The sequence below is a fragment of the Hylaeus anthracinus genome, unplaced genomic scaffold (genome assembly GCF_026225885.1).
Source record: "Hylaeus anthracinus isolate JK02 unplaced genomic scaffold, UHH_iyHylAnth1.0_haploid 11994, whole genome shotgun sequence".
Taxonomy (NCBI): Eukaryota; Metazoa; Arthropoda; class Insecta; order Hymenoptera; family Colletidae; genus Hylaeus; species Hylaeus anthracinus.
Genome location: NW_026534341.1, coordinates 902017 through 928290, shown reverse-complemented (window position 1 = coordinate 928290; position 26274 = coordinate 902017). Strand labels below are relative to the sequence as shown.

The 26274-nt window shown below is 31.3% G+C and overlaps 9 protein-coding genes across 16 annotated transcripts in view; 5 read left to right on the top strand and 4 right to left on the bottom strand.

Moving 5' to 3' along the window:
• Nucleotides 1–16: 16 nt before the first annotated feature.
• Nucleotides 17–1941, bottom strand: LOC128888788 (RNA 3'-terminal phosphate cyclase). The gene is made up of 7 exons (XM_054145913.1): nt 1612–1941; nt 1417–1534; nt 1020–1344; nt 770–911; nt 539–678; nt 311–464; nt 17–235 (listed from the first exon to the last, which is right to left on the bottom strand). The coding sequence occupies exons 1-7, from the start codon at nt 1729–1731 to the stop codon at nt 17–19; spliced, it is 1218 nt and encodes a 405-aa protein (XP_054001888.1). The 5' UTR covers nt 1732–1941.
• An 884-nt stretch (nt 1942–2825) lies between these two features.
• Nucleotides 2826–8118, bottom strand: LOC128888789 (cyclin G). Of its 2 annotated transcripts, none has more exons than XM_054145914.1 (7): nt 7985–8118; nt 5890–6137; nt 5363–5779; nt 5034–5288; nt 4736–4944; nt 4557–4624; nt 2826–4467 (listed from the first exon to the last, which is right to left on the bottom strand). In XM_054145914.1, exons 2-6 carry the CDS (start codon nt 6007–6009, stop codon nt 4579–4581), a joined length of 1047 nt encoding a protein of 348 aa, XP_054001889.1. In that variant the 5' UTR covers nt 6010–6137; nt 7985–8118; the 3' UTR covers nt 2826–4467; nt 4557–4578. The 2 variants fall into 2 exon arrangements, with proteins under 2 accessions (XP_054001889.1, XP_054001890.1); XM_054145915.1 differs by lacking the exon at nt 7985–8118 and adding an exon at nt 6238–6376.
• A 554-nt stretch (nt 8119–8672) lies between these two features.
• Nucleotides 8673–9950, bottom strand: LOC128888791 (putative glutathione-specific gamma-glutamylcyclotransferase 2). The gene is made up of 2 exons (XM_054145917.1): nt 9478–9950; nt 8673–9419 (listed from the first exon to the last, which is right to left on the bottom strand). Exons 1-2 carry the CDS (start codon nt 9610–9612, stop codon nt 8880–8882), a joined length of 675 nt encoding a protein of 224 aa, XP_054001892.1. The 5' UTR covers nt 9613–9950; the 3' UTR covers nt 8673–8879.
• A 107-nt stretch (nt 9951–10057) lies between these two features.
• LOC128888782 (WD repeat-containing protein 6) lies at nt 10058–14597 on the top strand. 4 transcript variants are annotated; one of them, XM_054145903.1, is made up of 14 exons: nt 10058–10276; nt 10451–10628; nt 10715–10888; nt 10953–11097; nt 11186–11410; nt 11475–11886; nt 11954–12106; nt 12191–12594; nt 12667–12849; nt 12920–13425; nt 13493–13935; nt 14022–14187; nt 14261–14346; nt 14461–14597. In XM_054145903.1, exons 1-13 carry the CDS (start codon nt 10210–10212, stop codon nt 14313–14315), a joined length of 3111 nt encoding a protein of 1036 aa, XP_054001878.1. In that variant the 5' UTR covers nt 10058–10209; the 3' UTR covers nt 14316–14346; nt 14461–14597. The 4 variants fall into 4 exon arrangements, with proteins under 4 accessions (XP_054001878.1, XP_054001877.1, XP_054001879.1 ...); XM_054145902.1 differs by having other exon boundaries at nt 14432–14571; XM_054145904.1 differs by having other exon boundaries at nt 14406–14559.
• Nucleotides 14447–15445, top strand: LOC128888793 (trafficking protein particle complex subunit 5). The gene is made up of 3 exons (XM_054145918.1): nt 14447–14744; nt 14814–15123; nt 15235–15445. Exons 1-3 carry the CDS (start codon nt 14578–14580, stop codon nt 15331–15333), a joined length of 576 nt encoding a protein of 191 aa, XP_054001893.1. The 5' UTR covers nt 14447–14577; the 3' UTR covers nt 15334–15445.
• Nucleotides 15446–15529: 84 nt separating this feature from the next.
• Nucleotides 15530–16548, bottom strand: LOC128888795 (uncharacterized). Its single transcript, XM_054145920.1, has 3 exons — nt 16184–16548; nt 15777–15920; nt 15530–15696 (listed from the first exon to the last, which is right to left on the bottom strand). Exons 1-3 carry the CDS (start codon nt 16319–16321, stop codon nt 15628–15630), a joined length of 351 nt encoding a protein of 116 aa, XP_054001895.1. The 5' UTR covers nt 16322–16548; the 3' UTR covers nt 15530–15627.
• Nucleotides 16549–17350: 802 nt separating this feature from the next.
• LOC128888790 (procathepsin L) lies at nt 17351–20262 on the top strand. Its single transcript, XM_054145916.1, has 7 exons — nt 17351–17507; nt 18371–18479; nt 18847–18999; nt 19075–19278; nt 19353–19558; nt 19634–19785; nt 19875–20262. Exons 2-7 carry the CDS (start codon nt 18384–18386, stop codon nt 20093–20095), a joined length of 1032 nt encoding a protein of 343 aa, XP_054001891.1. The 5' UTR covers nt 17351–17507; nt 18371–18383; the 3' UTR covers nt 20096–20262.
• Nucleotides 20263–20390: 128 nt separating this feature from the next.
• Nucleotides 20391–24287, top strand: LOC128888784 (codanin-1). The gene is made up of 9 exons (XM_054145905.1): nt 20391–20638; nt 20824–21118; nt 21194–21470; nt 21560–22314; nt 22377–22610; nt 22664–23026; nt 23097–23262; nt 23343–23611; nt 23689–24287. The coding sequence occupies exons 2-9, from the start codon at nt 20837–20839 to the stop codon at nt 23818–23820; spliced, it is 2478 nt and encodes an 825-aa protein (XP_054001880.1). The 5' UTR covers nt 20391–20638; nt 20824–20836; the 3' UTR covers nt 23821–24287.
• Nucleotides 24288–24695: 408 nt separating this feature from the next.
• The window catches only part of LOC128888878 (cadherin EGF LAG seven-pass G-type receptor 1-like), a 30347-nt gene continuing 28768 nt past the window's right edge, over nt 24696–26274 (top strand). For 2 of the 4 annotated variants that reach the window (XM_054146057.1, XM_054146054.1), the window contains exon 1: nt 24817–25491. The gene's annotated coding sequence lies outside the window, so the exon portion shown is untranslated. The other 2 variants (XM_054146055.1, XM_054146056.1) reach the window with 2 other exon arrangements.

Here is a 26274-nt window from a genome sequence, read left to right as displayed (position 1 = left end):
TTATTATATATTATATTTATCTTATACCTTGAATTTGGTAACTAGTACCCTTGCACTCTAAAGTATAAGAGATACTGTTGTCAACATCTTTGCTTTCATGCAACTTAAAATAAAGATCATGATTGTGTAGCATCATCTCTGTCACTTTTATAGCAGTTTCGGTGTGACATGTAAGTTTTTGGCTTCCAAGTTTAATTTTAGAAATACCTCGTGCTAAGGCCATCAAAATTATTAACTAAAATACACAAACGGTAAAAGTATTATTATAGAATTCATAAATTATCAATAATTATTTTATGATAAGTTATACCTGATCTTGCGCATATTTGTCAACACAAGATCCCGCTAAAATTGTATCCAAAATTTCGTTAGCGGCTTGTATAGCTGGTGGTATTTGTTCTCGACGTCCAGAACCCAAACCAGAACCACCAAACACACATCCGTTATCGGTAGTACACGCTATACTAATAAAGATTATGATTGGTCGTTAAACGTAATTCATATAATTTACCTTTCTTGAGACACTGAAATGTATTACTTAATGCTAGATCCATTGCCGATGGCCACAGATCTATGTTCTTTATAAGCCTTAATTTTGATAGGTGGGATACAAATATTATTTTTATTTAAGCCTTCTGTTAAAACTGATCTTGCATCATTTGCCATTCTCTGTGCTTCCTATAAAAAAAAAAAAAACACCAATTTGCTGTTTAGAATAAATTTGATATGTAACATTAAAGATGTATTATAAAAAAAAAAACATACATACCTCAATTCTCACAACACCTGCAACACTTGCCCATCCTGTTATATCGCAAGGAATTCCAGGATCAAGTAAAGTGACAGCATTCAAAAAATGTACAGGTTTTATGTACAAATGTACTTCTCCACCTCCTTTTGGATAATAACCCCTTCATTGATTATTAAAAAATTAATACTCTCTGAAGGATATAATCTATAGATTATGATAAACATTATCATAGGTAACATTACTTATATTGTACCATATGTATAAATACCTTGTTACACATGAGAAGTCAAAATCAGCACCAAATTTGTTAAGTAATGGTTTGAACACCTCTGTGAGATATTCTATTTGTGGTCCCATAGGAACATTTGTACCACCTTTAAGAATTAATGTAATAGTATCCATATCTGGACAAAAAAGAGCACAGGGCAATCCAACTTGAGCTAATAAACAAATGCAACCAGCAGTTCCTGTGTCTACAACGAATGTACGTTTTTTACCAGCATTTAATTGATTTGGTTTAAATTCTAAACATGTTGATCCTATATGAGCTCCTTTAACTTCTGCATTACACATTTCTTTCAATAATTCCACACCTATACACGGTAGTGTGATTAGAAATTAATTCAATTACAAATATGGCTGTTATTTACATTATAAAAGTGTACCTTTTAAATGCTGTGCAGCAAGACCAGGCTTAGGACGACCTGCTCGTATATTGTCAACTTTAATCGGGATTTTATATAGTGTACTGATAGAAAGTGCTATCCTCAATACTTGGCCACCCTATACAATTAAATAAATAAACTCTCACAACTTTGCATTGAAAACGTTAATAATAAATTATTTTAGAAAATACTTACCCCTTCGCCCAAGCTTCCGTCAATTTGTACTAAAGACGACATATTCGTACTCTGCGGCGTTGACATAAGTAACCCTTTCCTACAATTTAATACCGTCAAATGACGCGAATAAGCGAGCATCACACACCAACCAACTGCACACAACACACGATACTCATACTCTTATCAGTTCAGTCTTATTCTACCAACTGGTAAACTAGAAAACTAGTTTGGAGAACACTGTTCTAGTCAAGAAATGTTGAATGTTCTTTGGAAATAATCCTATTCATAAAAATAAAATTTATTTACAGTAAAATAATATTAAATAGAAAAGAACAAATATATCGACAATATAATTCACAATGTAAATACTTCTTCATGTTTATTATAAAGAAATTCTGTATGTTACGAATGCAATTTTCATATTCAAAATAATAGTAATTTATGTGTGAATAAAAAGTGAAAAGTAATTTCTTACTTAGCCTTTCTTTTAAATGTAGATAACAATAGATATTATTTGTGTAACTAGAATTCAACTATTCCTTGATTTTATATCGTTCTATGGAAATCATATATTCAGTTGATACAGTAAAAAATTCGTTATGTGTAAAATAAATAACACTGTAGTATTTTATTTTGATATATGTATAATTTGAAAATGGAGATCAATATACATAATAATTACATTTCAAGATTAAATGTTCCATAGAACATTCAACATCCTGTTTCCGAATGTCTTATTGTTTGTGCACATAAATACAACTCGTTCTGTGAAAAAATTGTTTATATAATAAAAAAAGTAATGAAATTAACCGTATTTTTTGTCCCGTGCAGATTTTTATCTTTTCACATTTTTTATTTTATGAAATTTATGGAAAAGTTAAGAATTTCATGTAATACTGGTTAATAAGTACGAATAAGAAAATTTCAAGAGAATTAATGTCTCTTACTTGCTATTTTTTACAATAATGTTCTTGCCTTATAATCTGCCTAAATATATTTTTGGATGATAGTTTGGTGTTCCAGTATTACCCTAAGATATGTAATTTTAATTATTTTTTACTATTTATTCTAGTAACGTAATATTAAACAATACTTTTATAAGATAAAGTGAAATAAAGATTTAAGGCATACGACTTATGACTAGCATAAATTGGTTAAGTATAGAGAGACATTGAAAACTGAGTTTTCTTTCAAGGCAATCATCACTTTATAGTAATAAGCAACAATAATACTTCTAGGTTTAAAAATTAGGCATTTTTTATACATATAAAGTAAGAACATAATACCTTCATATTTTTACAATCAATCGTTTTTGTTACGGTTTTTTACAATTAGAAATTATTACTCAACATAAATTAGTTATAGTTACATTAGAGTATTTTTTGTTTCATTTTCTTGTGTTTTTAAACACTATGAGATTACCACAAAATCTAACATATAAGAAGAAATAGATAATAAATAGTTATAGACAAATATTTAATTCTTAAATGCTCTAGACAATTTCGCTAGACTATTCGCATGTAATAATAATGGCCACATTTGAAAACTACAATAGTAAAAAATTCTATCACAAATTGTGGCTTTTAAATGTTATTCTTATAAGTAATTACATAATACTAGATACCTTAATTTAACTTTACGTGTAATAATCATACTTTCACAGCTGACATTTGTTTTGTTTTTTTAAGAAGGTTTGAAGCATTTATGATTATATTCTTAACCTTTTGCGCTCTTAATTGTATTTATTGATCACATACGCATACATACACACGCGCGCGTACATATAAACATCTTATTCCTCAAATTTTCCTCAACAACTTTATACAAACTTTACATACGTTTAACTCGTTCGCCGATTACTTCAAATATTATTTAGGTTACTAGCAAATGCTATCTATCGTCCCGAAATTTTCATGAAATGTGGATTAACTATATTTAAAAAATTAGGAAAATACCAATCGGAGGAAAATATATTTTTTTTTATAAAAAATCACAATTAAAGTGCAAAAGGTTAATCAGTTTAGATTGTTCAATATAAATGCGTTGCATCATTTACTTGATTAACATACCATAAAAACATCGATAGAAACTAACTTATTCACATTCATCCATGTTCCTTTCTTGAACAATATATAATTTAAATACTGTTTCTCGACAAAACATTAAACAGTAATTTCAATGTTGGTAAATTTTAAGAATTAAGATTGAACATTTTAATAATCCTAATAAGCTTTATTAATTTTTATAATTTATTTTTTAAATAATTTTAAATTTTTTATTTATACTTGCGTAATAGTCAATTTCCTCACATTTGTAACATGTTTCTCGAACGTACGAATGTACGTATAGTGATGTTCTATCCATATAACATACGAATTATAATGGACACTGTATCACATATTTAATATTACTAAAATACGATTTGCTGTTTCAATCTCTTTCCGTTTCTTTTTTCACATCACTCGTGTACTATGCATAATAGCAATGATTATAAAATATTAACTTTATTAACGGAAATCTTTGTCTCTTCTTATAAAATGTATGATACAATTAAGAAAAAAAAGTTTATTTTAACAGATCTAATATACATATATACATATATATATTATACATATATGTATATACATATACATATATATATTATATACATATGTATATACATATACATATATATATATAGAATAGATTTCATTTACGAATTTAGAATAATGCAATGAAATGTAAGTGCTACAAAAGAGATATCAGACAGTTCTCCGTACGACGTAAATACATCGAAATTTGTACTTTCTATTTAAACTTCGAACCTCAAACTAAAGTCAAACTTCTGTTCTTGCTCCATATGACGGATAAACATTGAACTTCTGGATCCAGCAGCTGATAAATAACACAGTAATTAGTTCCAACACATTCCGTCCTATTCGTTAGTCGTATTTGTATTTGTAATTATTATAATAGTAACGTACTTTAAGGCCTCGATACTGCCACTTAACGTCTCTTGTTCCCATGACGTCGACCAAATTTACGATTTTTTCTATAAACAAAGAAGGTACATATTTAATAGTAAAGGTAAAAAAAAAAATAATTCTTAAGCAGTTAAAAAATTGTGTATAAATAGATATAACAGATTATGACAAAAATATACCTAATTTTACTTGGCGAAGGAACTGGAGCATGTTCGGCGATAACAGGTAATACAGAAATGAATTTATCAGTCGGACGTAAAAGGCGCGCCGTACGAGAGGACAATCTCCATATCAGTCTTTGTTTATGAGGAGTTTGCTCTTGAGCATTGTATTTGCTCAATATAGCACCTACAGCATCATGTGCAGAGAAAAAACTTGTATCTGGAATCTATAAAACAAACGTATAAAATAAATATTACTGTGGTTTTAATAGCGTAATGTAAATACTTGACGATTATCGGATCATTCTAATATTACCTTACATATTTTCTGAAGTTCCACAGCAAATTCTAACAGGCTTAGCATCTGTGGTCTTGGTGCTACAGATGTATTGATGATAGAGGAACTAGGAATAGCGGTTGTAGATATGGTAGAATCTACATTAGTATCCAGCCGATTAACTGCACTATCTAAGTATGTGCAAAGTAGAACGAGTGCCACTTCCGATGGCCTTAAACTTGCACAATTTCCATCACAAGCAACCATTTCTAACCTAAGAAAAAGCTCGGATTCCTGTAATCATACATATTATTATTCAAACTTATTCAATAATACCTATGTCTATATAGCGAATGAAATTTTCTCACCGTAACAATGCCGTTATATATGTCTCCCAATCCTAGTTGAGATGCAACTGCATGAAACATTGCATTGAATAATCGAAGAAAAGTCAAAGATGTAACAGGTTGAGTGCCAGGTGCCCATTCTAATTTGTTCTGTATTACTTCTGACATACGTTTAAGATCACCACCTGTGCACTTGCACTGTGAAATAGAGACTAAGTGATCAGCATCCAAGGACTGTGCTAACTGGACAGCAGCAATATGAAAAGCGGATACACTGATACAAGCCATATGTTTTGGTCTTGCTTTCATTTTTGTTAAAAAACGGTCCATTAAATTGATGGCAATAAAAAACACATCTGATGGTAAATCATACCATACTTTCAAACATCTTAAAACGTGAGCTGATCCATCTCGAGCTCCGATTGTTATTTCATCATTCTGAAAAATTGAGAGATATTTTGTATGTGAGATAAACACCTATAAATATCTACATGTTATTTGTACATTTCAATGTGATATATAGTATACAATCCAATTTATATACTTACTTGTGATATACTAGGTAATTGAAGGTTAGGTTGATATTTTACTTCAAGAACCAAAGCTTCTTGCAGTTGTTCGAGTAATGGGTGGATTGCATCCGGTACAGGCAAGCCCGATGTGTCCATTCCTGCAATGTGTGACAAGCAACTAACTACAGCAACGATGAAATGATAATGTAACACAGAAGATGTGTAGTATGGTTGGTGATATGGGTGTCACACAACAAGAATGGCGCAGCTGGCTAGCCTTGTATCTATAAAAATAAAATAATATTGTCATTAACATAATTATATAAATCAATCTCATTCTAAATAATATTATTCTATGTTTATGATTAATAGAATATTGTTTACCAGACTACTTTATGATGGTAGCACAAGAAACTACATTTTTTTTATAAATATTAAAACGTAAAAAATTCGCTATAAACAACATTTATTGTTCTATATTTTAATTAGAATCTTCTGATTGCTACTGATTCTTGCTGATTATTGCGCACGTGTTATCATGCACGCGCCGTCAAACGGGTATCAGCAGGCATCATGCCATAATGATCATGGACACCAGAAGTTTCAAAGAATGTACTAGAAAAATGATTCATTCAAAATAATTTCCGGAACTTTCGACGTTTTAATTTTTTCCCTTCGTAACATTACTTTGAAGTAGCAAATTGACATAAAAAAAAAACTATCAAGATGTTCATATCAACATTTTTCGTCTCATTTACGCGCGTACGATATAATTTTAATATTTTTCAACAATCAACAACTACTTCATCAGATCGAAAATTCATGATATATGATTACAAATTTTAAATTTTCGTTTGTAATATACATATTATGACAATTACGGAAATGAAGTATGCAAAATATGGAATAACTTCTTATGTATATTCTTCCTTGTGATATAAATATTACTCGTATCGAATATAAATACTATTATAGATTATGAAAATATCAAAATGGTACGAAATCTATGAAAAACTACAATATTAAATTGTAAATAATAATTTGTTGTGCAATATTGAAAAGATTAGTTGTACGATTAAACTTATTTGTATCCTACTATATTAGGTGTATAAAAGTAAAAACACACCGACACATAAGCGAAACTATGCGATCTGTTTATATTCTAATTTTTTCAAGATAATTATTGGCGGGAAATATTTGAAACACGATTTACTCACGTGAAATCGTAAATTCGCGTATGTATATACGTACAACTTATTCCAAGTGATACTCTATTGTACGACCGTTGAACCTTTGAAAAACTGTATACACTTTTTTTCTTTACGTAAGAGAAATAAGCTCTCGCGAAGAACAAAATACACTCTAAACGCATACTCCAGTGTACCCGTATAAATACTGATACCGTGGATTGTAGATCGCGTCTACTTCGTAAATCGTCACAGATGAACAATACTCGAACTCCGACCGCGTACGAATTCACACGAACTCAGCGAAGAGTTGGGAGTTATTGTACCGTAAAATCTTTTATCAACAAATTATACTTTTGTAAAAATTCATTTGGTATACACGATAAATATCAATATTTCGTATACGTGCTTACTATTACAAGAAAAATTGTATACAATTTCAACTTTCTTTCGATACGATTTCAGAAGGATGATTCATCAATTTTAATCTATTTTTATGCCGAATGAACTTCACTTTTGTTTGTTTAAATCCCCATTACATCTTACGTTAGCCTGGTTAACAATCGTAAGCGTTGCATTCAATGTAAATGCATGACTTGAATAAGATTATAATGGAAAATAGTATCTCATCTTGTATATTATCGTGTTATTGTTTACAAAGGAAAAGAATGACGCAAGTTTCACGGCAATTGTTCGTTCCATACAAAATGTAGATTAGGATAAAAGCAACAACATTTGTTAAATATACTACAGTATTAATGAAACGAAGATAAACGTAATTTAAATTTATCTTGCAACGTTGAAATTTGTGTTAATAAACAATATTATGTCAACTAGCAAAGAATTGCGTTTTACCACCATTTTGTATCAGTTAGACATTCCAAGTTCGAACGTACTCGGTAAACAGGCACTAAACTATAATAAAATTCTAATAAAACATTTACCCGGACGCGTCCGAAACGCTTTCACGTCAATGGATCACCCAATCTTGGCTTTTTTTATCGTATTCGTCAGTATAGATAGGAAACAGGGCCGCGTACGAACCACTTGGTTTGACAGTTGTTCTAACAATAAGAAATGGCGGACTTCGGTACGTTCAGCTGATCATTACGCGTCAACGCACGCTCGTGCGTAACAAAGTAGTCCCTTCGTGAATGTAAACACTTCAAAGAAAATGTATCAATTTATCGTTGTTATGCATTATTTCTATCTTTTCAAACATAACATTTGAATAATTTTGCGCTTAATCTCACGCACTTAATTACGTGAATTAAAGTATGATTTGATAACCTTAAATTTAACAGAAGGCATAGGTATCGATATCAATGCGCTGGTTGTAATATTTTCAATTTTATTAATATTACAGGGATTTTAAGCTTCGGATATGGAAGTTATGTAAGACTGATGATTTTCTACAGTCGAGACCGAATTACGATGTGTTCTCGTTAATACAAATACGATCGTTTAAATCTAAATATAGTTCGTAAACTAACTTCAGTCAATTATATTATATACGTATAGTACACGTAATTTGTCACAAAGGATCATTGGTCGGTTCACAGTGAAAATGTTATAATATATAAATTCAGATTCTAATATTAAATAAAGATACCTAAATTATGAATAGATACATTTGTTTGGATATTAGTTTATATACATTTATTTTTGTACATAAATTAAAAAATATTTAAAAGAAACCGTTACTTTTAAATATTTTCGTTTAAATTACATTAGTACAAGTATCACATTTCGTACTGTAAAAATCTCTCCTTTACATCTAGCTGTATAAATATTCCAAATAACTTGTCTATTTTGTTGTATATCAAATACAAAGATGCCTTATCTATCTTTATTCTTACATAAATTTTGATCCAATTTCATGTTTGTTTTCTGTTCCTCTTCTAATGCTTTTACAGCTGATTCCAAGGTAAATAAATGGTTGTCGTATACACCTGGTGCAATTATTCGCATTGCAGAGGCTAATTTATACAAATATTCTGTATTAGCTCCACTAGGACCATGAGATACAAGTATTTGTTTTGCTATTGTAGATATGTCTTCTACACCTGCATAATTTGGATTATCTTCCCCACCTATGTAAATTGTAATGTAAAATGGCATGTCATTCACAGTTGTTGGCAACAATTTTGCGTTTTCAAGATTGTCCTGGGAAGCACTATTTGCTAATAGATGCGATCCAATATTTTCTATCGAGTAAGACGGATAAAAGAGAACACATTTTCTTTCATAACCACCTCTTTCTCTGTAGTCTAAGTGTTTCACAACTTTATTTATATCGTGAGATGATATTTTATAAGCGATACCCCACACTTCGTCGTCAGAATTCTCAGAAGAAAGCAATGTGACAACACGACCAGGCTAAAAAATACAATATTTATAAACTACAGATTTAAGAGAAAAATAATGAAATACATACTCTACTGGGTATTCCTCTGTGATCTGTACTTTTCTGATAAAATCTCCTAACGTATCCTTTGATGTGACCAACCAGGGTCTTCTCATATGGAAAATCCGCTTTCCATACGAGTGAACCATAACCAAATACCCACATTATTGCCAGTATATAGTAATTTTCCTAATAACTGTTTTAATTACTCACTTACATTAATACTCTTCAATAAATAATAAATTAGGCATTGTATCATCTCTAAAAATATTTGATGTTAACGCTATATCACATTGTTTGTCAACATTTTTAAAAAGATGCAACTCGCAAGGAACGAAACATTGTTCATAATTCGAAATTTTGATTGATAATTAATAAAATCAAATAATTTTGAACAAGCTTATAATTGCTTCAATACACATAAAAAGCGTTTTATTTTTCAATTTTATGTGAAATAATTTTTAATCATGTTGTACGAGTCATAATTTACACGTGCACTTGACAATAGTTACGTCAGATGACAATGTGGACGCTGTGTTTCCAAATGAGTTGCTTTTTTACGCATGCGTTTGAAAAGAATAACGTGATAACTGATAAGACACGTTACTGTAACTAATATCGTTTTCAATACGCAAGTGCGAAAAAACAATATTATATATACTTTGATCATTGTTTCGAATTGTTTGTCAATCGTAAGATGATTGTTAAAAATAATGAATTGTACATTCAATCGTGGCACGTAGTTTAAAAAAATCTTATAAAATGATTTCGAAACTTTTATGTACGGATGTACTTGCTATTCGCTGTGTAAATAATTTGATTTTCGTAGGTTAGTTTGATATACATTGTATACATAAAAAAACGTTAGCAATTACAAAATTCTTTTATTACACATAAATTTTTTCTATTATACAATAAATTGAATGAACTGCAGGATTCTTCATTTTAACATCTTAAAAGTACCTGTAGAGTTTTTTTATGACTTACTGCATCATTTACACAGGTATAGGATCCACGTTACATATTTTCGACGGTGATACACACAAGTTAGAAGAAAAAATAAATTGTCTTTATCCGTATAATATACATGGAATTGTTGAAGGACCCAATAATAATTTGGCTGTTTTTGGCGCTAACTTTCTTTGTTTCTACAATATTTATAAGAAACACGAAGCACTGACGTAAATTTATTAAATATCGTGCTATAACAAATGTTGTATGGTATACTTGGCTCAATTATACATTAAGAATATGACATTTATTTTAGAATCAAAGAAGGTTCTATTAGAAAGTATCTTAATGATTGGATAATTACTACAAACTGGTTCGTACATAAAGAGTATAATTGTTTAGCTGTTTTATTGGCTCATAACAATGTATGTTTATTAGATACATTCAATGAGTGTTATAAAGATATATGGTGCGAAGAAAAATGTATTCTGTATCCTTCAAATCTAAATATGTTCAAGCATTTTGTTCTGCAAGCTTAACTCTATTGTATATAGATATGCTGGATCGATTGTAGTAAAAAATAATCAAGACTTGATCATTTTTAGTGGGACAGTTTTTCAGGAAATTTTAATATGGGAAGTAAATCATACTTCTGTTTATACCAAAAGATCCATTTTACATCGTTTGCAAGGACATAATGTTAGTTCTTTATTACTTAGAAGTTATATTTTTTTGTACATAAATTGTAATTAAATTGACAAATTTGTATACATTGAACTTCTTTCAGGGTGTAATTTTTTCAGTCATATATGATCCAACTTCAAAATTAATTTGTTCTACATCTGATGATAGAACAGTCAGATTATGGACAGTAAACTATGATGAACCTAAAGATAAAGATGATGTAAATTGGAAAGAAGCAAAAATAAAATTAATGCGAACAATGTTTGGTCATACTGCTAGAGTATGGAGATCTGTAATTAAAAATGAAACTTTAATTACAATAGGAGAGGTAAGTAATATAATAAATAAAATATGAACTGCAATCTAATTTATTGGTGCATTCATAATTTAAGGATTCTCTCATATGCAATTGGTCATTGGATGGTAAATTGCTTAATAAAATTTGTGCTCATCATGGAGCAGCTATATGGAGTATCGATATATCAGATGACAATAAAAATGTTTATACTGGAGGAGCTGATGGTGCAGTTTATACTTGGTCTCTCGTTGATAATTATTTTCAAAGAGCTGTATTGTTGCCTACAAATCATACTAGTTTACCAAAATATGTTTCTTATTTAAATAACGATAAACTTTTGGTTTTTAACGAAGATGGAAATCTCTTTATTGTCAATAGATTGCACAGTAATTTGATACAATCATTGTATCTAGAACGATATAGTACATATTGTGTTATGGAAGTTTCTTTATGCCGATGTTATATTTGTTTTGCATCAAAAGATGGATATGTAACAATATACAAAGGTAAAAAAAATTATGAATTTATCAAAAATATATTCATTCTTCAGTAACTTGTTTAATATATTTTTAGAAACAGAGTCCGTAAGCGATACGAAATTAGAACGGATTCTTGAAGAAAATATTATGGATTCCCAAATATTCTCTATACAATGGTTACGAAACAATAATGTGATAGCTTGTGGATTAAATGGAATTTTAAAGATATTTGGTTTTGATATGGAAGGTATGCATATAAATATAATACAGATATATTGTATACTATATTTTTTTATACCATTTTCATATTTGTTGGTTTTGTTTTATGCAGGATCGATAATTATGCGATCTATATGTCTGTTACCACAGAGTCGGGAACGCTGGTTAACAGCAGCTATAATATACGAAGAGTTGTTGGTATGCGGAGATAGAGCAGGAAATATGCATGTATATGACAGATCTGAATTGCATGATCAGGCAAATATAGCTAACAATGACAATAAGCCCATTCAAACTTTTACCAAAGTTCATGGAAACATTGGTATTCAGAATTTTATAGTCTTAGGGTCGAAATTAATATCAGCGGGCCGCGACGGAATGTTAAAATTGTATGAATTTAAAAAACACGAAAATAAAAAACTGTTACATACATTACACAAAGAAAAGATGCCAATGGATTGGATTAGTGGTAGTTTAAAAACTCCTGATGATATCTTCATACTCGGCTTTAAGGAGGTATATAAATTTTCAACAAACTATTAATTTGTTGTATACACGGTATTTATTTCTTTTTGCTATTATTTTTAGGTGGAATTTATAATATACAGCATGTTCCATCGTAGAACTATAACAAGAATTCCGTGCGGTGGAGGCCATAGATCATGGGACTGTATGTTACTAGATAAATTAATTACATTCCTCTATATTCGCAATAAACAAGTACATGTTTCCGACTTTTCATTAAGTTCTATGAAATCACCCGTTTTATTAGTAAGTAATTTATATGTATATTTATATTAATTGATATAGTTTAATAAAAAGTTAATCTTTAAATTTTCAGAATGGCTTTCACACGAAAGAAGTATATTGCGTTAATCCCATATTAAAAATTGATCACAGTAATATTTTTTTATCCGGAGGAGAAGATGGTACTCTCCGTGTTACAAGTATTTCAAGTAAACCAATAAAAAATGATTTCAGTTTTGAAACGTTAGGTATTTTTAATGGTCACATTTCCAGCATAAAATCAATAGCTTCCTTGAACTTGCAATCTAATTCCTCGTGCAATAAACATCTTGTTTTTTCGGGGGGTGGAAGAGCGCAAATAAAAGTTTGGGAGATCGATTTAAATGAGAGTGAGAATGTTTTACAAGGTATTTCCTGTCATGACATTACGTCTCATATGTTATACGGATCTGATCGACTTCGCAAGAAACAGTGGCAAGAAAGTAGTCAGTCTTACATTATGCAACCTGAGACTCGATACATGGACATTGCCATCTATTGTAATAACAAAAATATTGGTTACATACTACTTTTTGTTGCTTGTGCAGATGGGTTTGTGAGGTAAATTTTGTTGTATTATATAGTATAATATTTAATACAATACAAGTTTCAACTTAAATGTTTATAGAATATTTTTGTATGATATCGACACAAGATATATTTCATTGAAAGTAAATGCAAAATGTGTTGATCGTTGCATAACAAAAATAAGTATTTTAACGTATAAAGAGAGAGTAATCGCATTAACGATGTCAACTGATGGAATCTGCCGTTTCATTGATTTTACCGATACCGTGTCAAAAATATTGAAAGTAACGCAAAATGAAGATCAAGAATTTCAAAACTGTACCAGTGCATTTCAAGCAAAATTGAATTTGCATCAATCTGGTATTAATTCCTTTGATATAAAAATGATTGAAAAAGATGAATATTTGCTGGCAACTGGTGGTGATGATAATTTATTTAATCTTATTCGTTTTAAAATTTGTTCATTGGCGAATGAAAAAGAATTAAACATTTTGTTATTATCAAAGTGGAATACTTCAACAGAGCATTATACTCAAATTACAGGTGCATTTCCAACATTTACGAACGTTAATAATTTTTTGTTAGAAGGATTTACTTAATTTTAAATAAATTAAATAATATTTCCTCAGGAATAAAGTTTCACGACGAAAACAAAATTGTTAGCGTTGGGCTAGATCAGCAAATCATTATATATGATTACCATTACAGCAATAGTACTTTATCTGTGAAAGTTTTAAAGAAAATCTATACACACGTAACCGATGCAAGCGGCTTGACTTTATGGTGTACTCCAAAGTATGTTTATCGTTTATTTAATATAATAAATATGCATTTTAATAAAATCATTAATAAAGTTATATCATTTTAGGTGTGGATCGGTTGTATGTGCTTATGGTAAAGGTTTTGAAATATTACAGTGTTAATAATAAATAAATACACACAAAAAAATAACAGGTAATTTTGATTCTTAAAATGTTCGACAATAAAGTAATATATGTATCGTATTTGTTCAGTCTTTTATATCTGAATTATAATCAAGGTACATGTAATTCTTCGTCATACCATCAGATGGCGAATCAGAAAAACACGTCAAAACGACGTTGTAATTGATTCAGTTATCACGATACGTTGGTTAAATTTTACGTAAAAGAAAAAATAATTTATACCGTTGGTTAGCGCGTAGAAATGACTACGATAACAATATCTGCGGTTCGAATGCGAACAAGCATACTCGATAAGTCATTGAGCAAAGGGAAAGGAGAGGTTAGCCTGAGTTGTTTCGCGCTTTTATTTTCGGAACTCGTCCAGTACTGTCAAAATCGAGTTTACACCGTACCAGAATTACAAAACAAGTACGTAATTGATCGAGATCATTGAAACATTGTTGTTTAGAATGAGTATTTTTTATATATATTGGTTAGGTTGGCAGAAATAGGTGCAGAAGTGGGCCACAGAATAACAGATCTCCTTGTTGTTCGAGAGAGAAGTGGGAAACGTGAAATAAAGTTATTGAATATTTTATTGTTCATTAAGAGCACAGTATGGAAATCGTTATTTGGTCGCGAGGCTGATAAATTAGAACATGCAAATGACGATGAGCGCACTTACTATATCATAGAAAAGGAAGCATTAGTAAATAAATTTATATCTGTACCAAAAGACAAAGGAAGTTTAAACTGTGCTTCTTTTATTGCTGGAGTAGTCGAAGCTATTCTTTGCGATTGTGGTTTTGTAAGTACAAATCCTCATTGAGAAGCTTTTGTGAATTTTGGTTAGAAAAAGAATACATAAATTTTTATCAATTATTTTGCGAAATAAAATAGTTTCTATTTATATTTTCAGCCAGCAAAGGTGACAGCGCATTGGCATAAAGGAACAACATACATGGTTAAATTTGATGATGCAGTTGTTGCCCGTGACAAACAACTTGAAGATCGGTAATCAAAAATAAAAAAGTAAAAATATTGTAATGAATCTTCGTTTAAAAAAAATTAACTTTGGTGTAAGCACATTTTCAAATTTTAATTTCAAATATACGAGATAAAGAAAGATATATATGATGACAATTGTTTTCCCATTTATCCTATTAGACCTTTTTTATTTGTAAAATAATAACGTAACTAAATATATATTTGAATGCATGTTATTATAATTAGTGTTTATTTTACTAAGTAGACAGAAATTTTAATTTACATGACCTTCAATTACAAGTATGTGATCAAATAAAAAAAGATATTACTTAAATTTGAATTCTCTATTGGCATAACTTACTTTTCCAGTACGATATTCATTTTCTTCTGATTCCTATAATAAGAAAGGTAATTACTTACTCTTATGTTGCATGTTTTTTTTTCAGTTGTGTACTTAAAAGTTAGATAATTTACCTTCAGTTTGACAAAACCATACATGATTGCCCCAAACAATGTAGTTAATCCACATACACCAACAAAGAAGCTTCTAGCAGTTAACTTTGCTTGATATTCATGCGCGATTCTCATTACAGCAAATCTTGTTGTTGCATCGTCCATCTGTACATTTAAAATAAGAATATTCTGTACATATAAACTATAGTTTAAAACGAAATCTTATATAATTTTTATTTTCTATTCAATCATCGAAGTGTTCTGAAATTAATCACGTGACTATAAAAAGTTATTTAAATGTAAATTAAATGTAAATTTTTCAATTAAACGTGAATTTCAATAACTTTGAATATAATTTTTTTTTGAGATAATGTTTTCGGTAACTTTCGAAGTCACGTAAGTAAGGTTAAATGTTCATTGATACGTACAACTGTTTGCTGTTTAATTGGATTAAGAATTTGTTTTAAATATTCTTGACGTAATTGTTTTCTTCTCAAACTTCTCCACTCTATTACTTCTCGAGCTTTTCGTGAGACATCGAAAGACTCTATTCTGTTCGAACCCATTTTTCGCTTGTAAAATCAACACACTGCACAAATCAGCACAAATGTGTACGTAACAAGTACGAAGCTTATACAGGCTACCCAAGAATGTGTGTATCCGAAATATAATCCCTTCCAAAGAGATAAATCAGAAATGTAAAATAAATTTGTTGTATATTCGTCGTTTATGGGAAGGAAGAAGGATCATTTTCTTCCTACAACGCTGTGCCTTTTATTTTATAATATATGCATACGTATAATACACATTCGGATATTCATTCTTTTTTAAATTTGATCATCTAATGAAATATTTGTACATATGTATATGTATATTCATTAGAGTTGTAAATCATTTCAAACGAACAAAAAATAAAGGATGAATTTTACTTTATAGTATTATAACTGTTTGTTATAATTAAATAAAGTATTCCAGAGAATAAAATCGAAAGATTAGAATGTTATGCGAATGCGTAGACATTGATCACGATCAAACTGCATCATTTAAATACGTGTATACGCAGATATTTGAAATGTGGGTTGCAAAACATTTATCAGAATCACATGACAACACGATGTAACGGATCGTATACAAATCGAATCACACAAAGTACAATACGTACCAGGGGCAAATGTATAGAAACAAACGTGACTAGATAAAGATATCCTTCTTATCCAGTGCTTCCCAATACATAAAATTCTATCAGAAATTATTATAGATATTTATGCATATCATTATTATTTTAGATTTCGAAAGAAGAAAAATATCTAGATTAAATTTACAATAAAAACATGATAATGTATAAAAGTCACATGATCGATATATTTGTAGGTATCTATCGATGTGTTGACAAATTCGTTTCAGTATTCGCAATGACTGGTTCGTTTAACGAAAGACGACTGTAATTTCATAGAAAAAGATACAGAAAAAAAAAGTTTTGTTCGTCGCATTTGTTTTTCAGTTATTCGATGTGTGTAGACTGTAGATAGTCATAAACACGGAAGTTGGGAGACGCTGTCGTACAAGCAACGATGAATCACACAGTAGAAGGGAGGGTATAGGATATAGGGAAGAGAGAGCGTTCCCAGTTCTCGTTAGTCCGAAACTTCGAATCTTCACGAACCACGAACCGAAGTGTCACAAAGCAAGGAACGTTGAAAACCTCATTCGTTTTTTAGAAATCTTTTTCAGCAACAAACTGTACGGCACTTGGTAAGTTGTTCAAAGATTCTTTACGTTACCAATCACAACCGAGAAAAGTATCAAGAAAGCTAAATAGGCTTTACGATCAATTTCTTTTTTTACGTGACATAATTTTATTCGATCTTTTGCCTTATTATAAATCTTGATAACCTTTGATCATCATGCTTTTATCGCACACTTTATTTCATTTGAAAGAAAAGAATCACGTCATTCAAAATGTTCGTGTGACTCTCGTTAATCAAGGTAACATAATCGCGTTTTGTTTGAAGCTTATCAGAAATAAAAAAAAGATAGACCTTGGATTCCACATTAAGCGATGAATTCCAGTCTAGCAGACCGATCCACGTTTCTTTGTTGACGATGAATAACGGTTACGGGAATATTAACTGCGATGCAAAGTTTAAATTGAGTATCATCTTTGTTCGCATGATTTATATGACATGTCAAGGCAAACGTCAATTTTAGAATTGTGTCAAATAATATAGGAAATGTTCGCTTGTAAAAACAATAACATTTCCATCAAAATAGAACACCGCTTGCTTTGTGAGTAAATTTGCAACGACTACTGCTTTTCGCCATTTTTAATTACAAAATTGGAAAAATATTCTTTTTTACTATTTCATGTTACATTAATGTCTTATTAGGTAACAAATATCTCAAACATTTTTTTCAATGAAATCAATTCGTAACGAAAACATTGTCGTTTTCGTCGTATCTTCTTAAACAATTCGATTTTTGTTTAAGGTGTCGTAAAAATATGTATATATAGCCCAATAAAAATAATCGGGTTTACTTCAAAATTATTCGCAATAAAAAGATTAAATGTTTAAAAAGACTAATTAAAGAAGATTTATTTGTTTACATTCTTCCAGATATACAAAAATCATGAGGATACTATTATTTTTAATTGTGGCAGTATTTGCCACTACACAAGCTGTCTCTTTCTTTGAATTGTTCAAAGAAGAATGGACAACCTTTAAGGTATTTATTAGTCGTATTTTTACAAAGATTAATAATACAATAACTTATAATATTAGTATTTATTCTGTGTCATAGTTATTTTATATAAAGCATTTAAAGTTTTGTGTTCTTAGTCAAATTGGTCACTGTGAACAAGTAAATATTTTTTAGATACTTTATAGATACTTTTGTTTATGCAGAGTATATCAGCCAGATTACATTTGACCTTTATCATTCTCTACACTGATAAAGCATATAGAATATTAAACACGTATTTCCTTATTTTATATTTGTTATCTTAACGTTGCATGCCACCAGTTTAAATAATATTTATAAAAGTAATATAAATTTGAATTAATGAATTATTTGTAAATTCATTAATTGCTAGATGGAACATAACAAAGTTTACAAATCTGACATAGAAGAAAAGTTCAGAATGAAGATATTCTTGGATAACAAACATAAAATTGCCAAGCATAATGGAAATTATGAAATGAAGAAAGTCTCATATAAACTAAAGATGAACAAGTATGGTGACATGGTAAGCGATATTTCTCCAATTTGTGCAATTGTATTATGTTTTTAATTTTATACCTATTGTTATTTTATTTTTTAGCTTCATCATGAATTTGTAAATACATTAAATGGTTTCAATAAATCTATAAATCATCAATTGAGATTTGAAAGGCTACCTCTAAGTGCTACATTTATCGAGCCAGCAAATGTGGAGTTACCAGAGGTAGTAGACTGGAGAGAACAAGGTGCTGTTACTCCAGTTAAAGATCAAGGTCATTGCGGTTCGTGTTGGGCATTCTCTACGGTAAGGCCTGATAACAAAATTCATTCTTTTGTTATTGTATCGTTCTCATTTTTAAGGATAAGTTTTAATTGTAGACCGGAGCTTTGGAAGGACAACATTTCCGGCGAACCGGAGTCCTAGTTTCTTTGAGCGAACAAAACTTAATTGATTGTTCTGGTAAATATGGTAATAATGGATGTCAAGGAGGAATGATGGATCAAGCTTTCCAATATATTAAAGACAATGGAGGTGTTGATACAGAGATAACGTATCCATATGAAGCTGAAAATGACAAATGCAGGTGCAAACTGCATTCAAATGCTTATTTTAAATAAATAATTTTGAACATTGGGTTTCATTCTTTTTTAAATTATAGATATAACCCAAAGAACAGCGGTGCTGGTGATGTTGGTTTCACAGACATTCCTCAAGGAAATGAAAAGAAACTGAAAGCAGCAATTGCTACTGTAGGACCAGTTTCTGTTGCCATTGACGCGTCGCATAGTTCTTTCCAGTTTTATTCTGAAGGTTTGTTAACTTATTAATAGTAATATTATTTTAATTAATTTAAAAACATTTAAAACAGAAAGAAATTATAAATTCTATATAAATTATAGGCGTTTATTATGAACCTGAATGCTCTTCGGAAGATTTGGATCACGGTGTATTAGCGGTGGGATACGGAACTGATGAAGATGGTCAAGACTACTGGTTGGTGAAGAACAGTTGGGGAGAAACATGGGGTGATAAGGGATATATTAAAATGGCTAGGAACAAGATGAATCATTGTGGTATTGCTACTACTGCTAGTTATCCTCTTGTTGGATCTCAGGGATAATTGAGTTTTCTAAATCATTTAAAGGAGAAAGGTCGAAGAATGTGATCGAATGAATGAAATTATATCTAAAATTATTTTTCATTTAATAATGATGTATTGAATATATAATACATTAAGTTTCTCTTTGTACATTGAGAAAGCAAATATATATTTTATAAATATATAAATTAGTTTTATTAATGATATACCCTATCATCTTTCAGAAAAATAGTCAATTTTAGAGGTATAAATTATCGACCGTTCGATGAATATATCAGATTTCCAAGCGCACAAGATGGATGCTGTCAGAGTCAGAGTGGCATGTTGGAAGAGCCGTGAATGATCAGAATATGAAATATTATGGCATTAATATATGCATATTATAAAATATAGCCTTATAATATTTAATAATTTCTTCTGATCAAAAGATCGCGATTGCGCGTATCGATATCGTACAATTTTTAATGAATTCACGACTAATTCCAAAAGTTATTGTAAACATAACCTTAAACCCTCTAAAACCTGGGACATCGACGTCATGTATTTAACACTTTAAGTGAATAAGTATGTTTAAAAACCTTTATGAGCGAGTACATCTTCGAAGTGTTTATATATAGTGTTAAGTAACGTTAGATTTGATTGTCTTTTATTGATTCTTTGTTCATATTTTTTGCAAAAAATAGTGATTTTTAAATATAAAATATATTTCTTCTAAGTATAGCTGGATAATTGTTTACTTTTTTTTTTAGTTAAGCATAAACAATGGGAGAATTAAATGTGTGTTTTCAAATAGACACAGACAATCGTGAAAATTTCCCATCCACAGTTGCTTTTCAAACTTTTAAAAATCAAAGAGACTCATTTTATGAAATATTTAGAATATGGGAAGAAAATCATTCGGTGCCAGGATGGACATTTCAGATAGCTCTGGGAAGCAAAATACGAAGTATGTTGACGTTGCACAATGATGCCATAAATTATTATCATTTTGCACGATTATTTAAATCTCAACTTCTAATTTCCTGTATACAAAATAGACAACAGGTTGGTTTAAATATTTATATTATTTGTCCATAAACTATTTACATTTTAAGTTTATTTTGTTCTTATTATTTTTAGGCAGAAGTGGAAGATGACGAAAGTATAAGTTTCTTAAAAGCTTTAAAGGATATAAATCCAAAAAAGTTGAATCAGCTTCAGAAACGATTAGTAACTCCACAGCCTTCCAAAAATCAAATTACTGGACCTTCCTTCCCAGGAGTTCAGGAATTTTTTAGGGATTTCGTATTGGTTGCTTTTAATCCAATTTTTTATGTTCATTTAGAAAATTGTTTGGTTGATGAAATAATGGAATTGAATGATACTCAATTTAGTGGCAGTGAAATAGAAGATTCAGGTACTAATGCATCTTGTGGTATAAAGTATTAGTTTAAGTTACATACATGGATATGTTGTTGGTAAATTAATGTAATTTATTTATTACAGAAACAACAGTTGACGAGCAAACGCAACAAAATTTTACTATCTGTTTATCCAGTTTGCGACTCCTTGCAAAAGTATTAGGTCTTGTTGTATCCTTACCATACAGGTCAGATTCAAATAATTTTAAAGAGTTAATAGCAACTCAAGTGGAAGTAAGAAGCAAAGTATTACCGATAGTAAATTTACATCTTTGTTTGCATAATGCGATAGCATTAGGAAAATTATCGTTAACTGTACCGTGGATAGCAAAATATTTGGCTATGATGGATACCGTATCGCTTCGATTGCCACACTATAAACAAATCTTGGAATTGTTATATTATATTTATAAAGTTGTAAATCATTCTGATTTTACAACATCTGAAAGTCCTATTTCTCGACAAACAGCAATTCTTTTAAAACATACTTTAGGTTGGTTATTCGAATTACCAAATTTTCCAAAGGATTTGTATCCCACTTGGCAAAAGACATATGAAGCTAGAGAATTGCAAAGTCTTAAGCAGCTCGATAAACATTATGTGCAAAAGAATGCCTTACTAGGGGAGCCAGTAGCATCTGTTACATCTTCTAAATACAGTTTGGACAAATTAGATATTATTAATGAAAGGACATTGCGTATATGCTGTCCTGTGGTCGGCGTAAACGCATCCGTAACAAATTCTAACGGGAAAACGAATCACTACAGTTCAAATAAACATATTACACCAGTTTCTAGTCAACTCAAGTCTGCCAGAAGTACGGGTGTAAAGCATTTAGAGGTAAATTTATAATTTACTATAGATATTCCGTAAGAAATACTACAACTTTTATATTCTAATAGTTGCAATTAGAAGAAGCATTTTTTCACGGACAACCAGCATCTACCAGGAAAACCATTGACTTTGTATCTGAACGAGTCGCCTCGACTTGTGTTAAGCATATATGTAATACTTTATTAATGTCCTCTAGAGAATCGAATTTGAATACTTTTAGAAAGCTTTTGAAAAAGAAACAAAGCGAAAGGCAATCGGAAAAAGTAGAAGAACTATTACTTAACGATGTTACAGATTTCAAGGTAATATTTGTTATTTAGATAATTTTTGTTGTTTCTAATTGTTATCCTTACAGGCATCCCTGGCGAATGATATGAATATCTTTGCCACAAATATGTCTAAAGAATTGAAAGATCAATGCGAGACGTTTATACCAACGATATGCGAAGCGCGTGTGGCTAAATCCGTAGAATCTCTTTTGGCGGAAGACTCTTTAGCATCCGTGAAAGATATGTGCATTAAAATTGCGACGAGATTGGCTACAGAACGCATACATCAATGGATACAATCCCATATAATGGGGGGGTCGTTGTTCATAAACGATATGGAACTCGAGTTGAATAGATTTTTGAAAAACAATACACCATTGCATTCTATACAAGAAAAGAAGCATAATCCGAATGCCGTTAGTCCAACGACCATCACGGATGATTTGAGAGTAAATATATACTCCACGAATTGTTTAGATAGATTAAAATCAAAATTCATTTTATTGCAATTTTTGTTAGGAACTTATGTGGAATATACTTGACAATACTGGAAAATCTCTAACGATATCGTCGGTGTCGACTATACTAGATAATTTGTATCAAACTTTGAATGAAAGAGCTGATCTTGTAATGGGCCCCGAGAAGGTTTTGTACTCTCTCAGCGTGGATTTTGCTTTATTTTTAGGTAAAAGTCTACCGATATACAATAATGCATCGTTGCTTGGTCTAACGTTAAGCCGTGATGAAAACTTGCTGTGTTTATAGTTGCTTACAGGAGCGATCTCCTCACACCGAAAATCGAAGAAAAATTCATAAAGATATGGGCGATGAGTCGTTGGAAAGCTTTGGAATTAGATTCTCCTATACACAGAATATTCAGTCCAAGAAATATTATGTTGCTAGCTCAACCAGATAAAGAGGAGGTTTGGTTATTTCTCGGGAAATTTATTAAAAAGTTAATAGAAAAGGACATTTTAAACATTGACAGCCTTAGCGATCAATGCGTGGCTTTATTTAGGCAGTACTGGCCCGTGGTAAATATCTTTCGTTAAAAGTAGTTACGGAAATTATTTATGCGTAACTACAAGTACTTTGCTTGTTTTGCTTGCAGCCTACTTTGAAGCATTTATCGGTGTGCTTAACGGAAGCTATAACAGACTTTAGGGCAACGGACGAAACAGCAGAGAAAGTTAAATATCTGCTTGGGTGGATAGCGGAGACATATCACGAGATGGAGTTCTAGCTTCTTTTTCGAGGATTAGTAATTGTATGAATTATACAACTCTTGTGATAGACATGTAAATTGCTGTAAATTAATCGACTTAATGACAAAAAAGGTATGCGTGTCTCGACGCGCCAACTACGGAAGTTTCAATTGATTTCAAAGTGTTTAAAAAAGTCACAAAATATTCGAAACAATTCGTTGTTCTTTTATGAATTTCGAATGTCCACAATTTTATGGACTTTATATTCGGCGACACTGTGGACGAATCATGTTGACGGTGTTGAGTACTCGCTCGGTTATTGTACGTACAAGCGTACGGAGATTTAAAGTTGTAGTAACTTTTAATTGTAATGTTGCGTGAATATCTGCAGTTGACTGTTGCGTTTTATTCCAATGGACGTATTTTATAGCTAAGAACAAGATTTTAACATTCTGTATGTACAAAACGCGTAATAAACAAAGATTTGTTTTTTAATTATTTACAAGATTTGTATCAGCTCTTCGACATATCGTACGTAGGAAGAAGTAGTTGTAAGTGCATCCTTTTAACGATCTGGAGGAGGGCGTTACGATAGCAAAGACACGCTCCGATCATGGTAACGTCTCTCTACACACGTGTATGATGTAGTCGTGTAGCATCCATTGCAACATATTCGAATCGTACCGCGTAGCATTACGCAGAATTTCTTTATTTAGGTTTCTTACAATAACAATACTTGTTATTTATTTGCTCGTTTTCATTTCCACGGATTGTTTACGTTTACGTTAATCAGACCTAACCCAAAATATATTTCTTTTCTTCGAATCTATTTCTCTCGGTAGATAATTCCGTGAGTATATGCGCGGTACAAGATGCGCAGGGGACTTGAGCGCGAACGAATTTCTCCATTTCTCGCAGTTCAGCGTCGTCGCTTCACGGGTTTGCATGTATCGTTTGTTCTCCGTCATTGTTTGCCGGACAAAAGTGTCGCTGACCACGCGTTAGACTTTATCGCTTCTTCACGTACGATTATTATTTTTAACACATTTCCGTATCATTCGAGATTGGATAGAGTGAATTTTGTTCATAGAAACTTTCTCGTATTTTAAACAAATACACGCGACGTTGCGTTGTACGTTGATTCTATCGGCCGAAATAATAACAAACCAAATTGTGGTTATCGTTCTTGTTGTTTTCGTTATGCGGTATTTTTTTTAAGCGATATCTGTTTCTACCTCGATGAATAAACGTTTCTCGTTTCATGGTTTCAGTCTATTCACCGTACCGCGTATCGGTCGAAAAAAGATGATCGATGATCGCGAAACAGTCGTAGTCGCCTCGTGATTACCAAGGATAAACAAAAACGATCGTGCATCGCGGTCGTTTTGGTAGGGAAATCGATCGCGAGTCTGACTAGTGTCAGAGTTCGTGGGCGACGGCGACGGCGACGGCGACGGCGAGCACATTGTCGACAGAATGTTGGTGTGGAGTTGCATGCAAGAAACAAGAACCGACGAGGACGGTTGCTACTTTCTCTACAAGGGCGCGATTTAATTTTTTGATTTAAGAATACGCGATCGCCTTTGCCCACCCTGAGCACGTGTCCATCGACACGTGGTTCCAAAGAAGATGTGATACGCTGTTTATGCTATTCTAGCGTGACTTTGTCCGCTAATTTTTTGAAAATTCAACGTTCCCTGCTTCGTAAGGTAAGCCTTTTAATCGTTATTTGTTTAATCGTAAGTTTCTTTTCGAGTGGAATGCTTTGCGTATTAGAAATAATAACAGGTAGCGATGGCTGCTTCTGGCAACGTACTCGCCAACGGAGAATATACTTAACCGTTAACAGAAATTTCAAAATTAGACGTAATTGAGATCGAAATATTTCAAATCGATCGTGCGTTTGCTGAAATTCCAACAAAGCGTAACCAGCAAACGTACCATAGTTTCCCATTTCGATTGTAGTTAATTCGTAACGAAAATAACTTGGGGCGGCGTAGTTTACAACCTGAAATGATCACGATCCGAGTATTAGCCAAGTATTAGTCATTAACGGGGCGAAAACGAAAAGAGTGTGCATCGACATCGGGAGTTTATTTGTAAACGGCAACGATCATTCTTGTGAATCGAGCTGGAAACCAAGGCGATAAGGTCACTACATTTAACGAGTGCCGAATCCATGCGGAAAACCAGATAGAAAAATATACGACAGGGCACAGCTCGTCGATCGTTGGACTCATTTGCTAGCGACGCGATGTTTCGAAAAAGAAAATAACCGTTGGTGGTCGGTCGTCGAGTATAACTCGTGACTAGTGGCTCGTATAGCATAGCTACCACCACAAAGAATAATTACTCGCGGAACATTAGAGATCGAAAAAAGATTCTTTTATTTTTTCGAATCAAAGTTGACGGTCAATATTGTAAAGTCTACCTCTTGGTTACTCGTGTAAATGACGTCACGATTAGCTGTAGAATTTGCTTACCGCTTATGG

What these genes read in the sequence shown, in the direction of transcription:
- LOC128888788 (XM_054145913.1), bottom strand. Translation starts at nt 1,731, where the DNA reads ATGCTCGCTTATTCGCGTCATTTGACGGTATTAAATTGTAGGAAAGGG. An exon ending in ACGGAAGCTTGGGCGAAGGG is followed by an intron (nt 1,535 to 1,611) that starts GTAAGTATTTTC and finishes TTAATTGTATAG; the next exon opens with GGTGGCCAAGTATTGAGGAT. An exon ending in GACTTCTCATGTGTAACAAG is followed by an intron (nt 912 to 1,019) that starts GTATTTATACAT and finishes TAATCAATGAAG; the next exon opens with GGGTTATTATCCAAAAGGAG.
- LOC128888789 (XM_054145914.1), bottom strand. Translation starts at nt 6,009, where the DNA reads ATGGACACATCGGGCTTGCCTGTACCGGATGCAATCCACCCATTACTC. An exon ending in AATTACCTAGTATATCACAA is followed by an intron (nt 5,780 to 5,889) that starts GTAAGTATATAA and finishes TCAATTTTTCAG; the next exon opens with AATGATGAAATAACAATCGG. An exon ending in AACTTCAGAAAATATGTAAG is followed by an intron (nt 4,945 to 5,033) that starts GTAATATTAGAA and finishes TTTGTTTTATAG; the next exon opens with ATTCCAGATACAAGTTTTTT.
- LOC128888791 (XM_054145917.1), bottom strand. Translation starts at nt 9,612, where the DNA reads ATGTGGGTATTTGGTTATGGTTCACTCGTATGGAAAGCGGATTTTCCA. An exon ending in ACAGAGGAATACCCAGTAGA is followed by an intron (nt 9,420 to 9,477) that starts GTATGTATTTCA and finishes TGTATTTTTTAG; the next exon opens with CCTGGTCGTGTTGTCACATT.
- LOC128888782 (XM_054145903.1), top strand. Translation starts at nt 10,210, where the DNA reads ATGATTTCGAAACTTTTATGTACGGATGTACTTGCTATTCGCTGTGTA. An exon ending in ATTTGGTTTTGATATGGAAG is followed by an intron (nt 12,107 to 12,190) that starts GTATGCATATAA and finishes TGTTTTATGCAG; the next exon opens with GATCGATAATTATGCGATCT. An exon ending in TGTGCAGATGGGTTTGTGAG is followed by an intron (nt 13,426 to 13,492) that starts GTAAATTTTGTT and finishes AAATGTTTATAG; the next exon opens with AATATTTTTGTATGATATCG.
- LOC128888793 (XM_054145918.1), top strand. Translation starts at nt 14,578, where the DNA reads ATGACTACGATAACAATATCTGCGGTTCGAATGCGAACAAGCATACTC. An exon ending in GTACCAGAATTACAAAACAA is followed by an intron (nt 14,745 to 14,813) that starts GTACGTAATTGA and finishes TATATTGGTTAG; the next exon opens with GTTGGCAGAAATAGGTGCAG. An exon ending in TTCTTTGCGATTGTGGTTTT is followed by an intron (nt 15,124 to 15,234) that starts GTAAGTACAAAT and finishes TTATATTTTCAG; the next exon opens with CCAGCAAAGGTGACAGCGCA.
- LOC128888795 (XM_054145920.1), bottom strand. Translation starts at nt 16,321, where the DNA reads ATGGGTTCGAACAGAATAGAGTCTTTCGATGTCTCACGAAAAGCTCGA. An exon ending in CAATTAAACAGCAAACAGTT is followed by an intron (nt 15,921 to 16,183) that starts GTACGTATCAAT and finishes TTAAATGTACAG; the next exon opens with ATGGACGATGCAACAACAAG. An exon ending in ATGGTTTTGTCAAACTGAAG is followed by an intron (nt 15,697 to 15,776) that starts GTAAATTATCTA and finishes TTCTTATTATAG; the next exon opens with GAATCAGAAGAAAATGAATA.
- LOC128888790 (XM_054145916.1), top strand. Translation starts at nt 18,384, where the DNA reads ATGAGGATACTATTATTTTTAATTGTGGCAGTATTTGCCACTACACAA. An exon ending in CGTGTTGGGCATTCTCTACG is followed by an intron (nt 19,279 to 19,352) that starts GTAAGGCCTGAT and finishes TTTTAATTGTAG; the next exon opens with ACCGGAGCTTTGGAAGGACA. An exon ending in TTTCCAGTTTTATTCTGAAG is followed by an intron (nt 19,786 to 19,874) that starts GTTTGTTAACTT and finishes TATAAATTATAG; the next exon opens with GCGTTTATTATGAACCTGAA.
- LOC128888784 (XM_054145905.1), top strand. Translation starts at nt 20,837, where the DNA reads ATGGGAGAATTAAATGTGTGTTTTCAAATAGACACAGACAATCGTGAA. An exon ending in CAGTGAAATAGAAGATTCAG is followed by an intron (nt 21,471 to 21,559) that starts GTACTAATGCAT and finishes TATTTATTACAG; the next exon opens with AAACAACAGTTGACGAGCAA. An exon ending in ACGATGTTACAGATTTCAAG is followed by an intron (nt 22,611 to 22,663) that starts GTAATATTTGTT and finishes TTATCCTTACAG; the next exon opens with GCATCCCTGGCGAATGATAT.